The following is a 20,808-nucleotide window of genomic DNA, read 5'->3' on the forward strand; positions in this document are numbered from 1 at the left end:
CAGGGCTCCCTTCTGTGTCTATCTTCAGAGGCATACACTTGGTTGTCAGTAATTTCTCCCTTTTAAAAACTTCCTGTTTTACTTAAAGGAAACCCAGAGCATCTTGGCAAAAGCCTAAACACAGAGGCTTTACGTTTTCCACTGAATAATCAGCTGAGGACACACCCATCACTTTTCCTGGATGCCCTTTGGGCTCTGGAAGCCCAGGCTACTCTGAGGCCCAGATTCTGGTGAGTGGGCCCTTCCCCTTGGCTCTTCCGAAACTGACTCTCAGACTGGCCATTATCACCTTATCTTCGCACAGTCTCTACCTTGTACATCCTTCAGCTGGAGCTTCTGGAACTCAGACTACAGCAGCAGGCAGACTCGAGTCTTATGCTGTAATGGAAACTGCTATTCCCTGTGGCCCTGTCAAATAGACTTGTCTCTCGCATTTCTTATAAGACTCCATTATAAGTTCTAAAACTCTGTTCTATGATACTCATGCCATTGGACTATGACTTCTGCTCGTCTTGTGATTGGCCAAATGGCCTAGCCAATCCCTCTGTTCACTCAAGACATTAACACATGGCTCACTGTCTTCTCTACCACTCACTTGGTTCCCAAGTTTGGTGCCTTCAAATCCATGGGGACACTTCATCCAAAGCTCTGCGTTCTCAGTTCCTTCTTGGTTTCAAGGATCCTTTCTTCCTCTGCACCTCAGCCACCATAACCTGTATCTTGTCAGTATAATTTCTGAAATTTCAACTTCAACGCACCATATTCTAGCCTTTGTGGTCTTAGGGGGAAAACCCCATTGATCAAAATGTCTCTAAAAACCTATGGAGTCCCTGAATCTATGTGTGTGTCTTCATCACTCCAATGAACTGTTCTAGCTGCGTGTCACACTCAGGGTCATCTCTGTGACCCTCCTCTTACTTGACCTTTTAGCAAGATTCCACATGATTAACTCTTCCCTTCCGGAGACATTTTCTTCACTCAGCCTTCCACCTACCTTCTCGTCCTCATCCTGACTTCTAAATGTTGGCATGTCCCAGACCTTCATGTTTGACCTTCTCTCTTTCCCTGGTGAGCGCATCCAATGCCATGGCTTTACATAACCCACTGTACTCTAATAACTTCAGAACTCAGTCCTCTGTTGATGACATTAACATTTACACAACTGATCTCTTGATTTTTACCCAAACACCCCGATGAAATATATTTCTTCTCCATTCATCACCATCTTCGAAGTCTCCTTTTATTTTCTTGCTCTAATGAAAACTTCCCATCCTCTGATGTCTCAAGTAGAGGCTGTCACTACTTTCCGACGCTTCACATACCCAGGTCCTTTGTCTACAGCTACTCTTCCTCGTACCTACCGTCTCCCGGCTTCCCGCATGCTTCCCTCCACTTACCAAAGGCTTTATGATCTGACATGATCTCCCTCTACCCCGAGTTTCTTAACACACCATCTTGACACTATCTCTAGTTTCTTGTACACTCTCTCTTTTTAAACTCCTCTTGACTACACATTCTCCTCCAGATACCCCAAATGTCAGCCCTCTTCCACAGTCTCAATATACTGAGAGGCAAAAACTCCTGAAAAGAACACACTAGATTCTCAGTTAAAATCCCTGAAGGCTTTACTCTAGGACCAGGAGCGAAGCCTTACTAAAACTTCAACTCAGCTTTGATTCAACTCAGTACTTAACTAAAATGATTTATTCTCCCTCTGCTTAGCAGAGGAAAGGGTAAACCCTTGCTGGTGGATGAGAGTCATCTAAAGTCTTTATTATAGTTTATATGGAATGTTTGACATTCAAAAAATTACTAGGTATTTCAAGATATAGACTATATGACTGAATGAACATAAAGACAATAGAAACAGACCTACAGGTGATCCATGAAAAGGTAATTTGGAGCTAAGTAGAAATTCTAAAGTGAAAAATGTAATACCTGAAGAACTCAATAAATGTTTGTTAAATCCATATTAGACACACAATATAGAATTAGTGAACTGAAAGGTGGATAGAACGTATTCAAATTGAAGCATAAAGAGCCAAAAAGAAATGAAAAATAAAAGATGTGCAATAAAATGGAAAGGTCATTTTTTTTTAAAGAGTCCCACAAGAAGAGGCAAGAGAGAATGTGGCAGCAGAATATTTCAATGTCACCTGTTCTAAAAATAAAGTTCCCTTGGCATCCTCTTCCAGCTACTGACTCATTTGTCTACTTGTAGTCAGTCACCTTTAGAGCAAACCCCCTCAAAATGGTTGTCTATATCCACCATCTCCATTTCCTCAGCTACCGTTCTAACGTGGATCCCCTCTGACAGGCTTGTATTCCTGTTACCCACCTTCCTCTCTGCTCCTGCCAAGGTGATCCATGTACCAAATCCAACAGTCAGTGTTCATAACATACAAATGCTCTCAGCAACACTGGACACCACTGACCACTAACTCTCCCTTAAAACACTTTGGCTTCTGAAATACACCCTTCTCCTAAGTTGCTTCCTATCTTTCAGCTGCTCCTCATTAGCTTTCACTGTCCTTCCTGATTGTTGTGCTGGAGGGCTCTAAACTTGACCTCGTCTCTCAGTGGTGTTCCATCCAGTTCTCTGGATTTCACACAGTGATGATCCGCCACTGACATCGCCAGCCTAGACCTCTCCTTTGACTCCAGGGCTGTTTATCTAAAGCTTACATGAGGTGTGTGTGTGTACACACATATCTCTGTCTCAAGTACGTGCAGCATACTGCCTCAGGCCTCACCTCACCTCCTTCTTCTATGGAGCCAAATTTCTCCCTGCCTCTCTCTTATAAGGGTACTTTTGCTTGCATTTAGGGATAACCCAGACAATCTAGGATAACTCCCCACTTAAAAATCCTTAATTTACTCACATCTGCTGAGTCCCTTTTGCCACATGAGGTGACATTCACAGGTTCTGGGAATTAGGATGGGGCATCGTAGGGGCCATGATTCAGCCCACCACACAGTAAATGGTACCACCATGCTACAAGTTGAAGTTAAAACAAATGAGCAAACACACTTTATTCCTCTCTCAAACCTTCCATCCAAAGCCGCAGAAATCTTTTGGGATCCACGTTTGAAATATATCAAGAATCTGATCACTTCTCAGCACCTCCACTGCTGTCATCTTCTCTTGCCTGGCTTATTTCAGTGACCACATCCCTACTCTAACATCCAGTAGCCAGATTGATTCTTTAGAAATACAAGTCACATTACGTCCCTCCCCTGATTGAAACCCTTTCGTGGCTCTCCAGCTCACTGCACTTTGTTTATACCCTACTTCACCATATCCCACTCTCCCCCCAGGTACCTGTGTTCCCGTCCCACTGGCCTCCCCCCACCCCCGTTCTGGGTCGCCCCTGCTGGATATTTAAATCTCAGATTCTGTTCACCTCTAGAGCGAGGCCAATCTAAAATCATCTTCCAGTTCCTGCCACATTTCACCTCTAGTAAAATAGCTCTTACTATTTGATCTCCCCAGAATTCTGATTTATGATCTGTCTCCCCAAATAGAATAAGTTCTAGGACTGCATGGCTCATGTTAGCTGTTTTTCAAGTACCTAGAACAGTGCTTGGCACCTCGTAGGCACTAAAGGCTTGGTGAAACACTGTACACGAATCTTCTTCGCTTCTTCCCCCCTCCAGCCTGACCACCTCTCATAGCAGCCAGGGGGTGTGCAGAAAGCCAAGGAGAATGTGGCACGTTGTGCCCCAGGACTCACAGTCCCCTCGCTCTCGTGGACAGACGTACCTGGAGGACTTTCTGGGCTTGAACGTCGACCACGAGGACCCTGCTCAGGGCCGGCTGGGCCACGTAGATGTAGCGATGCCTGACGTTCACTGCTGACACCCACTCGCACAGCTGGCTGGCATCTCTTTCCCCTTGAGGACAGATTTCTTCCTGTAAAGGAGATAGGCTGCCATCTATCCTCTTCATCCTCCTTTCCTCCATCTCTGGGTTCCTCTGTCCCTTCCTTCCCTCACTTAGAATCCTTTGGATTCACAGGACTTGGCCCAAACCTTCCCACCTCACCAACTCTTCACTTAACACTCCTTTCATCTTTCACCGCCTCCCACTTCTCCCGAGGCTGGAACTCCCTTTGAGGCCGTCTCAGTCAGCGGCGTCCAGCCCATATTCTTCCACTCTTGCATGTGACTTTGTTCCTCTCCTCGTCACCATTGTTTACAACCTCAGTCACTGGCCAGACTTCTGAAAGAGTTCCCTACACTTTCCTTGCTTCCTCAGCTCTCAACCTTCCGGCTTTAGTCCTCACCAAAGCTGGCCGTGTTCTCACCACGGTCCATATTGACTCCTCAGTTATGAAACTGATCTCCTGCTATCATTTTATTTGAACTTGGGACATCCTCTGACGCTGTGTTGACTATTCCTTGGTTCTCCCTCCATCCCACCCCAGTGACTGATATTGCCGGATCCTGCAGGGTTCACTCGTGGATGACTTTTCTAAAATCCACTCCCTGTGTTAACCTCATCCAAACCTGTGGCATTAACTATAGTCCACATGTTTACAATTCCCACATTTATGTCTTAGCTCAGGCCTCTTCCTGGACCTCTGGACTTATGCTGCCAACTACCTAGCTCTACTTGGTTGGCTAATGTACATCTCAAACATATAAGTCCAACATCAACTCTCAATCTCACCTCTTAGTTATGCTCACGCTGTTCAAAAATAGCAGTGCCCTTGCTTTATTTCCTTAGACCAAAAACTATCTTTAACTGCTCTTTTTCTCCCTATCCTCTCAACCCTCACCCAACACATTAAAAATAGTTTCACCTTTACCTTCAAAATAGGTCCAGAATTCAATGCTTTCTTAGCACTGCCACCTCTGTCACCTTTGGCTCAAGCTCCATAATCACCTGAGTAACGGCTGGAACATGCAGATTGCCCCGTGATCCCACCGGGCCTCCCCAACCTGTCCTCTATGAGAAACCACAGGCATCATCGTGATTATGTTTCTCCTCTTCTCAAATCCCCCTCCCCTGTAACATTCCGTCTTGCTCAGAATAACACCCAAGCCTTGCCGGAAACCTACCAGGCCCTGTAGCGCGGGCTCCTGCCACACCTCTGCGCCGTCTCTGGCCTGTCTCTCCCTTACCCACCCTACTCCGTGCACACGGCTTGCTCGCTCTCCCTCCCTCATGCCACCCTCCCACACCAGGGGCTTAGCACTGGCTGTGCCCGGTGCTGGGAATGCTCTTCCCCAGATACCTACATGGTGTATTCCCTCATGTCCTTCAGGTCTCAGCTTAAACATGACCTATTGAGAGGCTGTCTCTGACTTCATCCAGCTTCGCCCCTAGCCCTCCTCGCTCCCTTACCTCACTGCAGCTTTCATTTGCCACTTGACTTTATGCATTTATTTGTCCACCTATGCTTAGTCTCTCTTCTTTTGCTAGATTGTAAGTTCCTGGAGAGCAGGCTCTTTGACTGTTTGGTTCACTGTTAAGTCTTTAGCACTCACTGTGTCTCCCCGAAAATAAGACCTGGTCTTATACTGTGTTTCCCCAAAAATAAGACCTAGGCGGACCATCAGCTCTAATGCGACTTTTGGAGCAAAAATTAATATAAAACCCAGTCTTATTTTAATATAAGACTTATATAAGACTGGGTCTTATAATAATCATATATAATACATATAATAAATATAATATATAATAATATAATATAATACCAGGTCTTATATCAATTTTTGCTGCAAAAGACACATTCGGGCTTATGCTCAAGGGATGTCATCCTGAGAAATCATGCTAGGGCTTATTTTCCAGTTAGGTCGTATTTTCAGGGGAACATGGTAGTACAGTGCCCAGCACACAGTGGGTGCTTAAAATATATTTGCTGAATGAATAAATGAGTGCAAAGGGGAGCCTTCTTTTCCCTTGTCTCCCATGATATACATTCTCATATTTTTCCTCATAAATGGCCCAACTCTGTGGTTCCTTTTGTTCTGCCTGTTAACTGTGATGGCCCCCAGGGTTCTGTTCTACGTGCCCCTCTCAAATCACTCACACATCCCCTTGACGATTTGGCTAACTTCATCTGGCGTTAGCCAACATCCCTGTGCAGCTGGCTCCCGGATCTATGTCTGTAGCTCAGAACCACTTTCTCCACCTGGTTCGCTTATGGCCGCCTCATACTTGACCATTCACACCTGAACTGTTCCTCTCCTCCCTCTGGGTCCTCATCACCATCTGGTCATCCAAGTCCAAAGCATGACCACCATCTTTGATTCTTTCTTCTCCTGTACGACTCACCGCAAACTCGTCCTTGAGGGCTATCAAGACTCCTCCTAAATCTATGAATTCATCTACTTTCCATTTCTACCCCCACGTCTTTCCTAAATGGCTACAATAGCTTTAAGACAGGTCTTTCTCCTTTACCTTTGCCACTCTCTGTCATCACATTTCATCCTCATAATAACCCCAATTTACATATGAGAAAACAGGCTTAGAGAGGTTAAGTAACTTTTCGCCACCACCTGCTGAGTGACAGAGGTGGGATCTGAACCCAGGTCAGCCTGCCTCTGAAGCCTTTGCCCTTAATCCATTAATCATGCTGCTTCCCACTGGGTAAAGTAGACATCCAACCCAGGAGAGCGGCCAAGAGAAGATGCACCAACCTCCTACTCACCCAGCACTTTAGAAAGAGGGTTGTTCCATGGTAACCCTCCTGTGGGAATGTTTGGACATTTTCTAGATGAGAAAACTGTGTGGAATTGTCCCATATCTCACCGTGGTCTTGTATTGCCTGCTACACTGTAGGACGTCTCTTACTATATCTTGTTTTAGTTTCTTAGGAAAATTTCCTGGTTAGGATTTGAGGGATTTCTCCCAAATGACAGATTAGGATATTGCAAATATATATGAAAATTAGAGCCAATGTGATGGGGTGCAGCTACTCAAACCTAACAGCTAGAAATGAACCGGGACAATTCTTTCTAGATTGTTTCTATTATATGGAGGGAAAATTCATCAGAGGTAACACTTTAAAATTAATTCAAATGAAATAGCCTGGAAAACAGCTGCTCCCAAGCTACAAATGTAAGAGACGCAATAGCCTGAGATACACCAACAGCCAGCACAACAATGCAGCAAACTTGTTTTAGGGACTTGCCTGGGACAAGCCCACTTCCGCCATGGGCTCCAAGCCCGTCACTTCTGTTCATTCACTGTATGTCCTCAAGGAGAGGGCATGTAGGGGCTTTCACATGACTCTTGGATTCATGCTATAGTTCTCCCTTCAAGTCGCTAGGGATTAGTAGAAGAGATCAGACCTCATGCAAGAAACCAGCAATGCAAAGCCAAGTGGGATACCAGAGGGACAGAGTCCCAGGGTGGGGTGGGGTGGGGTGAGGAAGTACAGCCCTGGGGGCCACTTCCTGACACCTAGGTCTTGAGGGCTGCAAGGGCTTTCCCGATCGGCTACCAGCAATCATCTCTTTTGCCTCTGCCCACTGCACGTCAAGCTGCCACTTTCCACCTGGCCTCGTATTTTGTTCATAGCACCTCTGACACTCCAGGCATTCACGTGTTTTGTGCTCTCTCCCCGAGTTCCCTGAGGGTCACCAAGGACTTCTAAGCTCGCCTCCTCTATCAACTGGTTGAGCACGCCTTCCTTTTGTAAACTTGGCCTTCCTTGGGTTCTGTGACCCATGTTCTCCAGGCTCCCTTACAGCTACTTCTCTTGCCTGCCAGCGAGCCCAGGCCTCTCCCGCTCACCATTGCCATTTCCCCCACTGCCTTCTGGATGTTTCTGTGCATGTGTCCCATGGACACCTCAAACTCAGCACAGCAGGGGCCAGCCTCATCTGCTTGACGGGAGCCCATCTGTCCTGTGTCTTGGGCCTCCAGCACCCAGTCCTGAGAAGAGGGACAAGCGTGGTAGTAGAGTGGTAGAGAATGTCTCTCTCTGTCCCCCCATGTGAAGGGCACCCTCCTCCTCCTCACAAGTCTCTGGGTTAACTGTGTCTTGGCTTACTCTCAGGTTCTCTGTGGATAGCTTTCACCTGTGAATAGCTTTAAAATCTACTCAGTCCTCACCATTCCCACTGGCTTAACCAGGACACCACCATCTCGCCTGGATAATTCCAACGGCCTCTAGAGGCACCTCTGTGCTTCTAGGGCAGCCTTCTGACCACTGCTCTCACTGAGGTCTGGCACATGCTCTAGAGCAACATGGTCATGGCCATCCTTCAGCCTTCAGGGGTTCCCAGAGCTTCAGGGTACCATCAGAACTCCTCAGCCTGGACCCTTACCTATGGTGTCCTCGTCTTAGGCCCTCCCCACACCCACTCTTCCATCTGGGCATACAGAGTATCTTTGGTTCTATGCACAGGACATGTTTTGTGTCTCTGTTCACCATGTTCAGGACAGTTCCCCTAAAAACCCATCACCAATTCCTACTTGGTCTTTAAAACTGAGCCAGGCATTGCCCGTCCCGGGAGCCTTCTCTGACTTCGTCTTCCCCAGGTCTGGAGAGGTCTCTCTTGATGTCCCAGGGCACCTTGTACATCCTTCTAACAGCACCTATTGGGCGGCTGTTTGTTCACTTGGTGTCTCCTCTACCACCTATGAACTTGGGGAGGCCAGAATCCATCTGTATGTCCTGAGCCTCACCTCGGGCTCAGTGCATGGAAGTGGCTGCTGGAGGAAGGAATGAGAATTCAAACTCTCAGCCTCATATGTTCCTTTCTTGGCCTTGGGACAAACTTGAAGCCAGAGCACATATGAGGTCGGACAATTAAGTTGGAGAAATCATCCTAGAAAAAGTGCTACATATACCTCATTGCTGAATATGACTACAGTCACCTTTGAAGTACTCCCCTTGGGAAGCTATGCACCGACACCAGCGCCTAGTCCACCCTTCAAAGCAATTTTGGAACTCTTTCTGGAATGGGCATCAGAGCTGTCATTGTACTATCTTTGATGTCCTTAATGCTATCAAAATGTCTTCCTTTCAATATTTCCTTTATGTTCAGGTAAAGAAAGATGTCACAAGGGGCCAGATCAGGAGAGTAGGGAGGATGTTCCAATACAGTTACTTGTTTACTGGCTAAAAACTCCCTCACAGACAGTGCCGTGTGAGCTGGTGCATTGTTGTGATGCAAGAGCCATGAATTGTTGGTGAAAAGTTCAGGTCGTGTAACTTTTTCACGCAGCCTTTTCAGCACTTCCAAATAGTGAACTTGGTCAACTGTTTGTCCAGTTGGTGCAAATTCATAATGAATAATCCCTCTGATGTCAAAAAAGGTTAGCGACATTGTTGCAACCAGTTCACGAACTTAATTTCAGACCTCGTATAGTAGATGGAATTTAAGAATCAAATGGCACACAGGGTGAAAGACTGACTTTTAGGTTTCTGTCTGGTGTGATGGGGAAGTGCCCTGGCACAGAAACTTACGTAGCTCATGAAGATCTTCTCAGTGGGTTTGAGGTGCCTCTGGATCTCACAGTCCACGGGGTGCAGGATGATGATGCCATCGTCGGAGAAGACATAGAACATGTTCCCCACACTGAGGCCTTGGAAGAGCAAACACAGCCATTGTCACGCCCCTCCGAGCAGCTGGCCCCAGGGGGGGTCCCGTGCCACACTGGACATACATGAAACCTGCAGTTTGGATGCAGCTGGTACAGGCATGAAATGCAAGTCCTGGTGAAGGTGGGGCGAGGTGAGATGAGCTGGTGGTGCGTGGGGAGTGTGGGGAGACAGTGCCCTGAGGGCTGTCAGTCAGTCCTGCACATTGAGGACTCGGCAGTTGCCAGGCCATCCTCCCAGACACACACATCTGCCCCCAGTCATCCAGGGCTGGCCACCAACACATATTTTCAAATAAACTACAGCCTTGACTTTGACATACATTTGATCTCTCCTGTTGTGAAAGGACAAGCCTCCCTTGGTCATTTGTTATCTAAAATAATGGATCAGATGATGCCTAGAAAGCAAAGGCTCTTATTTTACACACATTTAGGTGCGGTGCCCACTTCTGGGAATGTGAGGTCTTAAGACAGCTGTGGCTGGTGCTCCTTTGTCCAAACTTAGTCCTGGCCTGTCTGTGCTGGCAAACCCTTCCTTCAAGACAGCTGGCTCTCACCTCTGCCGTGGCAGCCCATGCCAGGTGACAGAGCCCACAGCCTGGTCATGATCACCTGCCTGCCCCGACCCCCACTCAGGGCTGGGCCCATCTGGGGAGAAAAGACCTTGGGGACCAGCTAGTTCAGCCTCCTTATTTTAAAGACAAAGAAACTGAGGTCCAAGGAAGGGAGGGGCCATTGTGGCAGAGCTGGGGTTAGACCTGAGTCCTGGTTCTGGGCTCTGTCCCCTCACCCTGCTGCTCCATAAACAAACCTGACGCAAGATGGGTAAGGTTTGAGTTCTCCCTCCTGCTTTCTCCCTGTCCCTTCATTTCTCTTGAAGGTAGAGAGTAAAACGATTTCTATAAATTTTAAGAAAATCAAATATACAGAAAACTTTTTTCTACCACGCTGAGAAAACCAGTGTATTGACTTATTTGACCATCTGGGTACATTTTTAGTGAGTTAGAAAACAGTAAGACACGCAAATAGGAATCACCATTACACTTGCTGCCAATGACCCTGCAGGCAGTTTTCTGGACCTCGGGCCGTGGAGACGACACCAGTGTGTGTGCCTCCTGGTGTGGACAGAGGCCCCTGACTCCATGTCACAGCCTCCAATGCTTGTGATTCTGTGCTGAGAGGGGCTCCAGGCAGGAAGGGTCCTGCCACTGCGAACAGCTTGACCCCAGCCTCTTAGAAGCTGGTCCCGCCTGGGAGTAAATGCACAGCTCCCAATGGGGAATCCTGGATGCTGGGCAGCCTGTTCCTCAGAGCCAGATGAAGCCTCCCATGAGTGCCTCGTCTCAGCCCTCAGCAGGACCTTCTCTTCTGTACTTTCTCACTTGGCAAACTTCTCACTTGAACCTAGGGGCCCCCAGGGGTCAAAATTCTTACACAACCACAGACCCCAGGAACAGCCTCCTAGGGCTTCTCGGAAAACCGATGGCTGGAAGGACCAACACAAGATTGAAAGCATAATAGAATCTCCATGGGGTTTGCCAGTGTAGCTACAGTTCAGGCTGAACAGTGACTTGCTCACAGTTGGCAATGGAACGTGAGGCTAAACAAATACTCGTTCAACAAACAATTGACTTCACAGGAAACCCAGCCTCACGGTCCAGCCCCCTGGGGGGTTCTGAGTTTAGCTTCTACATCCTAAAGGGGCATGAAGGAGCTCTCCTTGCTTTTGGGTACTCTCATCATTTCATTTCTCCTAGTGAGATTTGACAGTGCCCTGTGGCTTGCCATCCCCTTTGTTTTTGTTTCTGCGTCTCCCTGTCTCCAGCAGGCTGCCCAAGCCTGATGGGATTGGTTTGCTGCTGGCTTGTCTAATATTAGTGCAGCTCCGCCAGCCCTAAGGCAGCTGTGGGCCTTAAGTGGGCCTCTGTGGCTGAATTTCACACACCCCAGGGCCTCCTGCATCCTTTGCAGGTCTCCACTTTTGAAACTTGAGTCCCTTTGCAGTACCTCACCTTAGAAAAACATCACCTCTTAAAGACACAGAGCGAAAGCTCTCTGTGTGCATTGTGGCCTAGGAACTAGCATCAGGCAACATGAAGGGACAACTGTCCATGAGTAGTGACTGCCACTGCGACTTGCTCTTCCAAGGGTCCCTAAAGCCTATTGGCAGCAATGCTGCACTTTCTGGGTTTGGCCTTTTTCTTGCCCCCAGACTTCCTGTGTAAGCTTTGGTACCTGACGTTCAGGAAATTGTCCTGAGTGTGTGTCTGCATGCACATGCTAGGGTGTAGGTAACACCATGCGATGTTCTTCAGCCAAAATGAGACAGGAAGTACGCTGGTTTTCAAAGGGGTGATTTTGTGCTTAGCCCTGAAATCACATAGTGCTTTCTCGCTGCTTCTCATGCCCACCCCGCCCACTGAACTGGAGAAGTTACCTTACGGGGAATTGGACTCTGCTCTGCAGGAGGGGTTCAGAGTCAGGGCTGGGGTCCGCCATGTGCACAGCACCCCAAGCAGTGACCCAGGTTCTCTAACCTGCTCCCACACGTGCCTGCTATGCTTGGAACCATCTGAAATTGTCCATATTAGGCCATTTCTTGCTGTACAAAAATGGCAATTTGTATGGGCCAACCTAATGTCTAAAGATTGTTCACTAACTACAAATTAAATAAAGCATTCATTTAAAAATATGTATGTAAACATACATTTACAGAAATCAAGGCAGCTTTTTTTCTTCAGCATTTCCTCCCACTACGAGTACACGCTAAACCCCAAGACCAGTATCAGCTACTGGAAAAAAAATTAAGGCGCAGATCTGACCGGGAACCCATGCCCACTGGTTTCCTTCAGGGGAGGTTTCAATTAGCTTTAAATGGAAACTTTCCAGTTTTAAATCCTAATGGACCAGCGTCCATTAAAGACACTAGTAGGTTTTAAAACTGCTTCTCTGTGTGCCACTTGAGTTTGACATTGACCTCCCCCCTCCCATCTGATTTGGCACATGGACCCCATTTGTGGGGACTGCTTGGTGTCTGGAAAAGCTGATGGCGGCTTCTGGAAAGATGGCCCATTATACAACCGCAAACACCCGCAATCACAGGCACACTATAGAACATGTCAGCTTGGTACCTTCCTCTCGCCAGAGAATGTTTGCAACTGCAGCAGCAGAGATTCAGGAAAGCGGGAGCATGATTGAGAGAAGGAAAAGAAGAAGAAAGCAGCGTGAGAACCTTCACTGCAGTGATTCAGGAACATGCTGCTATCTAGTCCATCACACACGAGTTGGCCCCGCTCACTGCCCCTGCAGTCATACTGGGGGGATTCGGGACAGGACAAAGGCTTCCAGGCCAGGGGACCCTTTCAGTTCCTCATGAATCTTTGCAACCAGGTCCCAGGATCACAGAAGCTAATGGATCCTCTTCTTCCAAGGATGATAAAGAGGGAGCAGCATCTTCCTGGACCTCCTGGGTTGCTTCCAGGAGAACTCTCATTTTCAGCTAGGATTCTCCTCAGCTAGACCATCTGAAATACTTCTGATAAAGATTCAGATGATGAAGACTCAGCTTGGAGTCTTTGACGAAGGGTAAGAGACCTTGTCCAATGGCCATGTCCTTGAAATCACACCAGCAGACCCACTTGGGAGAGCACCCTTAACACGCGGGTGGGCTACCGTCTGTGGAGTAAAGGTGTGTGTGTGCAGGCCGCTCCAGGGCCACAGTGGGGCAGCAGCCCCTGGGGGTGGACAGGATGAGGGATTTTGTAGAAGAGGGTAGAAGTCTCAGTCATTCAGCAAGTAGGAGGCAGAACTGAGGCCAGGACATGCGAGCTTCCTTGTGGTCCTGGGCTGTCTGTCTGCTGTCCAGAGAATTTCCCTGTCTGGGTTCCTAGATGCGTCTAGGTTGCCAGGGAAGATCTGCTCCCCTCTGGTGCCCTCTGTCCTCAGCTTTGAGCACAGAGAATATGGGTGTTAGCCCATCTTCAGTGGCTCATGGTTGGTGGCTTTGGCCCTGGCCAGTTAGTTCCCTCCCTACCCCCTACTCCCATACACCCCAACCAGCTCAGGGAGGAGCTCAAAGGCAAGAGTGCACTCACGGGTCTTTCTAGCGGAGTCTTCAATGAAGAGTGAGGAGATATCTTCGTCCACGCCCACTTCGTTTTTGGCAATGCAGGTGTATGCCCCTGTGTCTTCATACCGGACGCTGCCGATGTGAAGTTCATTCCCACTGGCTGCAGAAAGGGCAATGCTCAGGGTGGCCTGCTCAGCGAGACCCCCACCCACATTCTCCTCACAGGGCTACTGAGAGTGTTGGTGTTATAAAGCCAGCCTTTAAGCTGGGGTGGGGGCAGCCAACATCCCTGATACAGGCCCAGAAAGGGCCAGCACAGCTGAAATGAACCTGGGAGCTGATGGGCAGCTTCTCATTATTGCTCTCCGAGAGCTGCAAGACCTGGGGGAACCCAGATAGCAGGAAAATTTGTGGAGACATTTGTTCACTCCCAACATGCCTGACTTAGAAACAAATCACGTCTCTCATCTCCATTCCTAGGGAGAGTGTCAGCTTGAACTTGATGGGAATAGCACAGAAACACTGAGGGTGGTTCTTACCTAACAGGGAGAGCTGTTTAGACATCTGGGTTGAGACATCCATGCCATTTTTCAGCCAAGTGATTCTGGGCATAGGAATGCCCTCTGCGTGGCATCTCAGACTGGCCGCCACCCCCGGCTCCTGGGCCTGTGTCTCGGGATAGACGCGGATGACAGGTGGCACTGCGGGTGAGAGTCAGCGCTGGTAAGAGAAGGCCCTCACTTGGCCTCGGGCCTGTGGTCCAGCCCTGAAACCCTGCTCCACAGAGGTGAACCGAGAGGCAACTCTGGACTTCTCTTTGCAACCAGCTTATAATCATCCTATTCAGCAACTCAAGCCCTAAAAGAAAGCTATAAAATGGATTGCAGGCAATAAACATGTCAGGCTGTGTACCCTGTAATTCATGGCTCTCATCATTATTCTAAATATGATCAGAAAGACATCCAAATATTTAATGCGGTTCAGCTGCTACGTGTAAAGAGCAACGGCCACTGACATTTATTTCTGAATGAATAAAATTCAGATACATTATTTCTGTTATCGGAAAGCCATTGGACAGGGGCTTAATTTCTTGCAGGAAGTGCTTCACAAAGCACTTATGGGCACTGACTGGCAGGGCCACTCATTACATCACCACTCCAGGGAAGACCATTGATTTTCCAGTGGGTCATTTTTATTTCTCCACTTGTCAGCCCCTGGAACACTAGTGAAAGGCAAGTGTGCCCTCCTGGCTCCTGACTCAGCCATGGCCTGGGGATGGCACCTGGCCCACTCATCAGATGAGCATGGGTGGGTAAGGTGTCACCCTCTGCAGAATGCAGGCCTCTCTCACCTTGGCTGTCTGTGGGGAGGTACCTGGAGAAGTCAGGATTGTCTGGAGGACCTTCCCTCCTACCCCGAGCTCTGGGCTGAGGAAAGAAAATAATTACAATTTTCAGTGGAATTGAGGGCTCTTCCTTAGTCACACATTTCACTGCACACACTTCCAAAAAGGGTTCGTGAGAGCTTATGTAAAAGCACCAGGATATTAAACTAAACCAAACAAAAACATCACACTGCTTTTGGAGGTGGGAGATGGATCCTTCCTGAAGTGGGCAACTATTTACCTGAAAGCTCCTACTGTTGGTGAAAGAAAGCATTCCAGTCCTTTAGCAGAGAGAAGACTTCCTGGGACCAGACTTGTAGAACAAATTGATGCTTATGTAGAAGGAGGCAGTGGTGTTGATCTTGGAACCCGAGCAAGGTTTCTAGTGATCTGTGTTTGGGTGGGTTGAGGACAAACCGTGCCGTCTCCTTGTGAGAAACAACAGGCTCTGCATCTCCTATCGGAACTCAGGAGGCTGCTAATAATCTGATCAACTCAGTCTGAGTTTCGTCTTTCCTCTGGCTGACCTGTCTACACTGGCCCTGTTCTGTTCCTAACGAGACATTACGTTGTTTTTCAGAGATAACAGAACAAGGCTGCAGATCATACAGTCAGCTAGTTGGACACGTGTACTAGAGAAAGAATTCACCCTAGAACAACCTCTCAATGTCACCAGGTCAAAATCCCCTGCAGACTACATACCACACCCCCCACCCCAATTCAAAGGTGCAATGCATGAAAAGCTGCGATCCCCTAGCGTATGTGTGCTAAGCTCTTATTATGTTACAATAATGTGACACTACAGAACATGCACAACTTCCCCTGCTTCTTCCTTTAAATGTAACACCAAACCCTTGATGGGGAGATACATTTGAACCTTATTTCCTGTCTCCTTATGGGTTGACTTAGCAATAAAAGCCTTTTCTTTTCTCAAAAGCTAGTACCATATTGGTTCCTATGTGAGTCAGGCACCCCTTGCTCAGTAACAGACTTATGGGGTAAAGTTGGGGGGCCAAGGAGAAAGCCAAATGGACAACTGGCAAAGGGCATGAACCCACCCTCAGAATGGCCCAGAGCTGTTACTGTAACATGAGCTCGGAAGCACCCTATGACACACAGAAACCCAACAACAGTAAAACCCCAGTGGTTTCCCTAGTTTCTCTATGTTTGCAGTTCTGGGGGAGGGTTCCAGGGTGTGTCAGAAGGGCCCTGTCACAGATCAGGCCGCTGCGGTTGGAGGCGGTAAAAGGGGACTAGCTAAGGCTACCTGGAGGGCTGCTTGGAACACAGAAGCAGATCTCCCTTCTCTGATGCCCCTCAGTTCAAAGAGGAAAGAAATAGAAACGTATCTAGGAAACTGCCCTACCCTCTGAATGTGGTAGAGGGAGCAAAGGGGTTCAAGTTGAATGCGTGGCAGGGTTTTGGTCAGTAGGCTGTAATTCAATTCAAGAGCACAGAGCTAGAACTTGGGGATACCTAGGAGCACGGGCCTGGTGGGGAGTTGGAGAAGGTGGTAGGGCACCCAGGGTCCTGGGACATGGGTGGCCAGGACCTGAGAGTCAATGAACTTGGGCTCTTGCAAGATCACCATTTATTTACACAAGCCTGCCTAGCAACCACAAAGTAAACCTAGAGAAGCTGAGGGAAGAATCAATAGCGATAGAAGCAGAAATGCATGAATCAATTAGCTAAAAAAAGAGTAGCACTGATACATAAATCTAAGACTTGGCAGTTTGTAAAAAAAAAAATCAATAAAATAGTCAAATATCTGGCAAGTTTGGTCAATGAAAAAAATAGAGAAAGAACACAGAGGAGATTAAAAATATGAGAATACTATATTCAACGATAGGTAATAAACGTGAAAATCTCAATGAAATGGATCACTTGAAAGGAAACTTTGAAGTATCGGCGTGGAATCACGCAGCACTACTTTTCAGTTACACAGGAGGAATAAGCTTTCGAGATTTGCTGTACAACCTCCTATAGTCAGTCCTATAGTACAACAATGCTGTACTGGGCATTTAAAAATACATTAAGAGGGTGGCTCTCATGTTAAGTGTTCTTACCACAAACAAACAAGAAAAACAGGTGATGGAGACATCGATTACCTTGATTGTGGTGATGGTTCCATGGGTGTATGCATGAACCCAAACTCGTCAAATTGGATGCATTCAATATGTGCAATTTTGGTATGTCAATTATACCTCAACAAAGCTGCTAAAAAGTAAAGACTACTAACTCAAAAGGCACCCTGACTTGTTTCATAGGAAATTCTTTTGTGCGTTTAAGGAATGGATAATTCCTAGAGCATTACAAGAGAGAGGATGGTCCAGATACCATCATGAAGCTGATATAACCCAGACACCAAAACCTGCTGCCAGAGAGAACACGAAGCACGACCACAGACCTAACTGACTTAGGACTAGATATACCAAAATCCTAAGTAAAATATTACCAAGTTGAATCTATCATGGTATTTAAAGGACCTACTGTGACCAAGTAGAACATGTTTCAATGGCAAACTGTTAGGAAATCTATAATTAATCACGTCCAAAGTCAAAGGCTGTCAAAAAAGAAACATTTGATTCCCTTGCTAGACACTGAAAGGGCCTTTGAAAGAGATTCAAAATCCATTTCTTGGGGGCCGGGGAATAAACCTCAATAAAATAGGAACAGAATAATATTTCCTTCCTACAGTGAAGAATATCTCTATAAAAAGAAGAAACAGTGTTTCACTGTTCTTTTCAGAAGAGTGAAACATTAAGTCAGGAAGTAAAGGAAAAAGGAAAGGAGGCGTGTCAGACTCTCAACATTATGCTGGGTGTTATTGTCTGTCCATGGAAGGCAAGGCACAAGAGGTACAAATATTAAAAAGATGGAGAAAAATGATATTTTACCTGGATATGCTCCAGATAATGAATCAAGAAGTAGTTAGGGTCAATAAGTGAGTACAGGGGTCAGTAGCAAAACATACAAAATGAATGGCTTGCTTATATACCAGCAGCGACCAGTCAAAAAATCCAGTGGACCTAAATGAAGAAAACTAAAAATCTCACTGAAGGCATACACAGAGACTTGAATAATTGGGGAGATACATTCTTGGAAAGGAAGACTTACCGTTAAGACACAAGATACTACAAATTAAGGCATCCATTTCATTTAATTCCAATTAAAATTAATTGGTAGGGTCTTGACAAAACAATTCTAAAATTTATCTAGAAGAAAAAAGTGTACAAGAACTGAGGAAACTGTGAAAAATGAGTGATGACTCTCATTTTGCCATACTGGATATTACAAAGTATTATAATACCAAATGCTGCAAAGTGGGGAGAGGTGGGGAAGGGGGGAGAGGGAAGAACTGAGGGAATTGCCGTCTCTGAATCTGGCACCATGTTAATGGTCTTGATTGATTTTACACAGCTGTCAATTCAACATTGTGCAGCCAACATCTATCAAGTGCCAACTGTGTCAGGCCTTATGGACAGAGCAGTGACAAAGACAGGCCCAGTCCTTGCCCTCATGGAGCTTTCTCTCTGGGGGAAGGTGATTGAACAATGAATCGTAAGTGTGATCAACAATGATCATCAAAGGGGTCTTTGAGGGCCTGGGGAGACTTATCAGAATAGAGTAGGAAACACTCTCTCTGTCTCATAAAGGAGCTACTTACCTTCCTTACGCCTGCAGTTCCTGTTCCTTTATTGGTGGCAGGTTGGTGAACAGGGAACTCTAGACGGGTGATGTGTGGAGTGGCCTCCTCAGTGAGATGGCCAGTGGTCAGCACCAGCCTTAAAGACTGGCTTTTGCCACCTGACCTTTGATAGAAATCCTGTGGACCCACGATGTTTTCAAACTTGAGCATGTTCTGCACCCTCTGGGGAGGGGGGCCTTGCTGAAACAGGGCTGGGCCTGCTCCCACAGTGTCTGGTCCTGGAGGTGTGTGATGGGGCTGGAGGCTTTGATTCCACCTCTCAGGTTCCAGGAGAGACCCTGAGTCAGTGGGCTTGGAAACTCTTGCAGACCAATTCACGCCTAGCTTTGAACTGCATGTGTGGCACTGTTCTAGAACCCTGTGACACCTGACTGAAGTCAAGGGTATAGGATGAGTGATTCACTTGAAAAAAAAATGACATCTACTAAATGCAAGACATATAGGCCTCTAGGGCAGGGCTTAAAAGACTGCTCACACGGTCAGTGCTAGAGGAACCCTCTGCCGGCCTTTAGGTCTCCATGAGACAAAGTCATTCTGAGGGCTGAGACCACTCCTTCTCGGCCTCCGTCTCTCCATCAGCAAGACCGCAGAGGGGGCCTCAGACCTCTGCGTACTCCCCTCCTGATGTCCCCTCAACCCAGACTTGCCCCAATTCTCCAACTGGGGACCATGAGGATGCTTTCCCTCAGGCCCTTTATTTAGGATCATGTCAGTCTCCACAAGAAGCCTAGGCCTCTGGGGCCTCCCTCATCCCCAAAACCTTCCTTTGTGCCTCCTGGATCTCACGTTCTGCCATCAGCAGAATGTTGTATGTCCTCAAACTCTCCTATGTTCCTTCTCACTCAAATGGAAACCTGATGACACTGCTTCTCCTTCAGCCTCTTAAGTGTGTCTGTCCCCCGCCCCCACCTCTCTCTCTCACCACAGGGCTGGGAGGTGGGGCAGGGGTCCTTTTTGGCTCTCATTGCCAATGCAGACCACTGCAGGCCGTGCCCTCTCCCTTCTCCAGAAAAATGCCCAGTTTGGAGTTTCATGTCATGCCAGCCTCCTTCCTAGAGTCTGCCCCTTCATGTCCCCTCCAGGATGTGGCCCCAGCATTTCTCTCCCACTCCCACATAAGTTCTCCCTTTCTACTGGGTCTTCCCAATCAGTCTATACAATGCTGTTAATTTCCATCCTGAAAAAAGACACCTGTCTTTATCCCAACTTTATCCCATTTTTCTCCTTGAAAAACGCCCTGAGGAGCTGACCGTATTCAATTGCTATGACTTCTCTCCCCGATCCTCCCTTGAGCCAGTTCCAGGCAGACTTTACCCCACACGCCACTGAAATTGCCCTTCTCCAGCTCACAGTGACCCTCCAGCTGACCCCGACCCAATGGCCAGCTCTCTGTCCTCATGCTCCCTGACCTGTTGAGTCTGTGGCACAGCTGACCATGCCTCCTCCCTGGCCCCCACACCCCACACTCCTCGTTTTCCTGTCTCAGTGGCTTCTCCTGTCTTCCTTGCTGATTTTTCTCACCTGCCACGCTCTAAATGCTGCTGTGTTGGTTGTTGGACATTCTCTATCCTCGCTCACTCCTTTGGTGGTCCACTGACCTTAAATACCACCCACCCTACAAGGCATCTGAAATTGACATCTCCTGCCAAACCTCTCTCTCCCACTCCAACCTTAGACACCCAGCGGGCTGCGCACCCCATCACATGTGCCACGTCCCCACGAGTTCCAGATCTTCCTCCCCCAGACCTTGTCCTCTGCCCTCCTCGTCTCAGGAAATGGCCACTCTACTCCGGTTGCTCAGACCATGTCCTTTGGAGGCATCTTTGACTTTCCCACCAAGCTGACACTAACGGACCCTTTTCAGCAAGGCCTTCTCTCGCCATCCTAGCTGAAATTCCCACCTTTGATCTGACTCTCCTTATCCCCTGCTGTTTTTAAGATTTCCTCCTTAGTACTTTTCGCCCTTTGACATGTCCCATGAGGGCAGAGATTTTGCTGCTGCCCCCTGTGCGCCGGTGGCTCAGGCCTCCCCTGTTTTTTCTGAGGGGCTAGTGTGGAGGAGACTGAAGGAGCACGCCAGGCCA

At 47.6% G+C, this 20,808-nt stretch overlaps 1 protein-coding gene across 2 annotated transcripts in view; it reads right to left on the reverse strand.

The window, feature by feature from the left end:
• The window catches only part of FSTL4 (follistatin like 4), a 365,366-nt gene that overhangs the window by 11,950 nt on the left and 332,608 nt on the right, over positions 1-20,808 (reverse strand). The window contains exons 9-13 of one of the 2 annotated variants that reach the window (XM_074313508.1): positions 14,171-14,332; positions 13,657-13,791; positions 12,694-12,720; positions 9,429-9,547; positions 3,764-3,913 (exon numbers count right to left, since the gene is read on the reverse strand). In XM_074313508.1, coding sequence (XP_074169609.1) covers positions 3,764-3,913; positions 9,429-9,547; positions 12,694-12,720; positions 13,657-13,791; positions 14,171-14,332 — 593 coding nt within the window. The remainder of the gene's footprint in view (positions 1-3,763; positions 3,914-9,428; positions 9,548-12,693; positions 12,721-13,656; positions 13,792-14,170; positions 14,333-20,808) is intronic. The other variant, XM_074313507.1, reaches the window with a different exon arrangement.

This window comes from Rhinolophus sinicus, linkage group LG10 (assembly GCF_036562045.2).
Source record: "Rhinolophus sinicus isolate RSC01 linkage group LG10, ASM3656204v1, whole genome shotgun sequence".
Taxonomy (NCBI): Eukaryota; Metazoa; Chordata; class Mammalia; order Chiroptera; family Rhinolophidae; genus Rhinolophus; species Rhinolophus sinicus.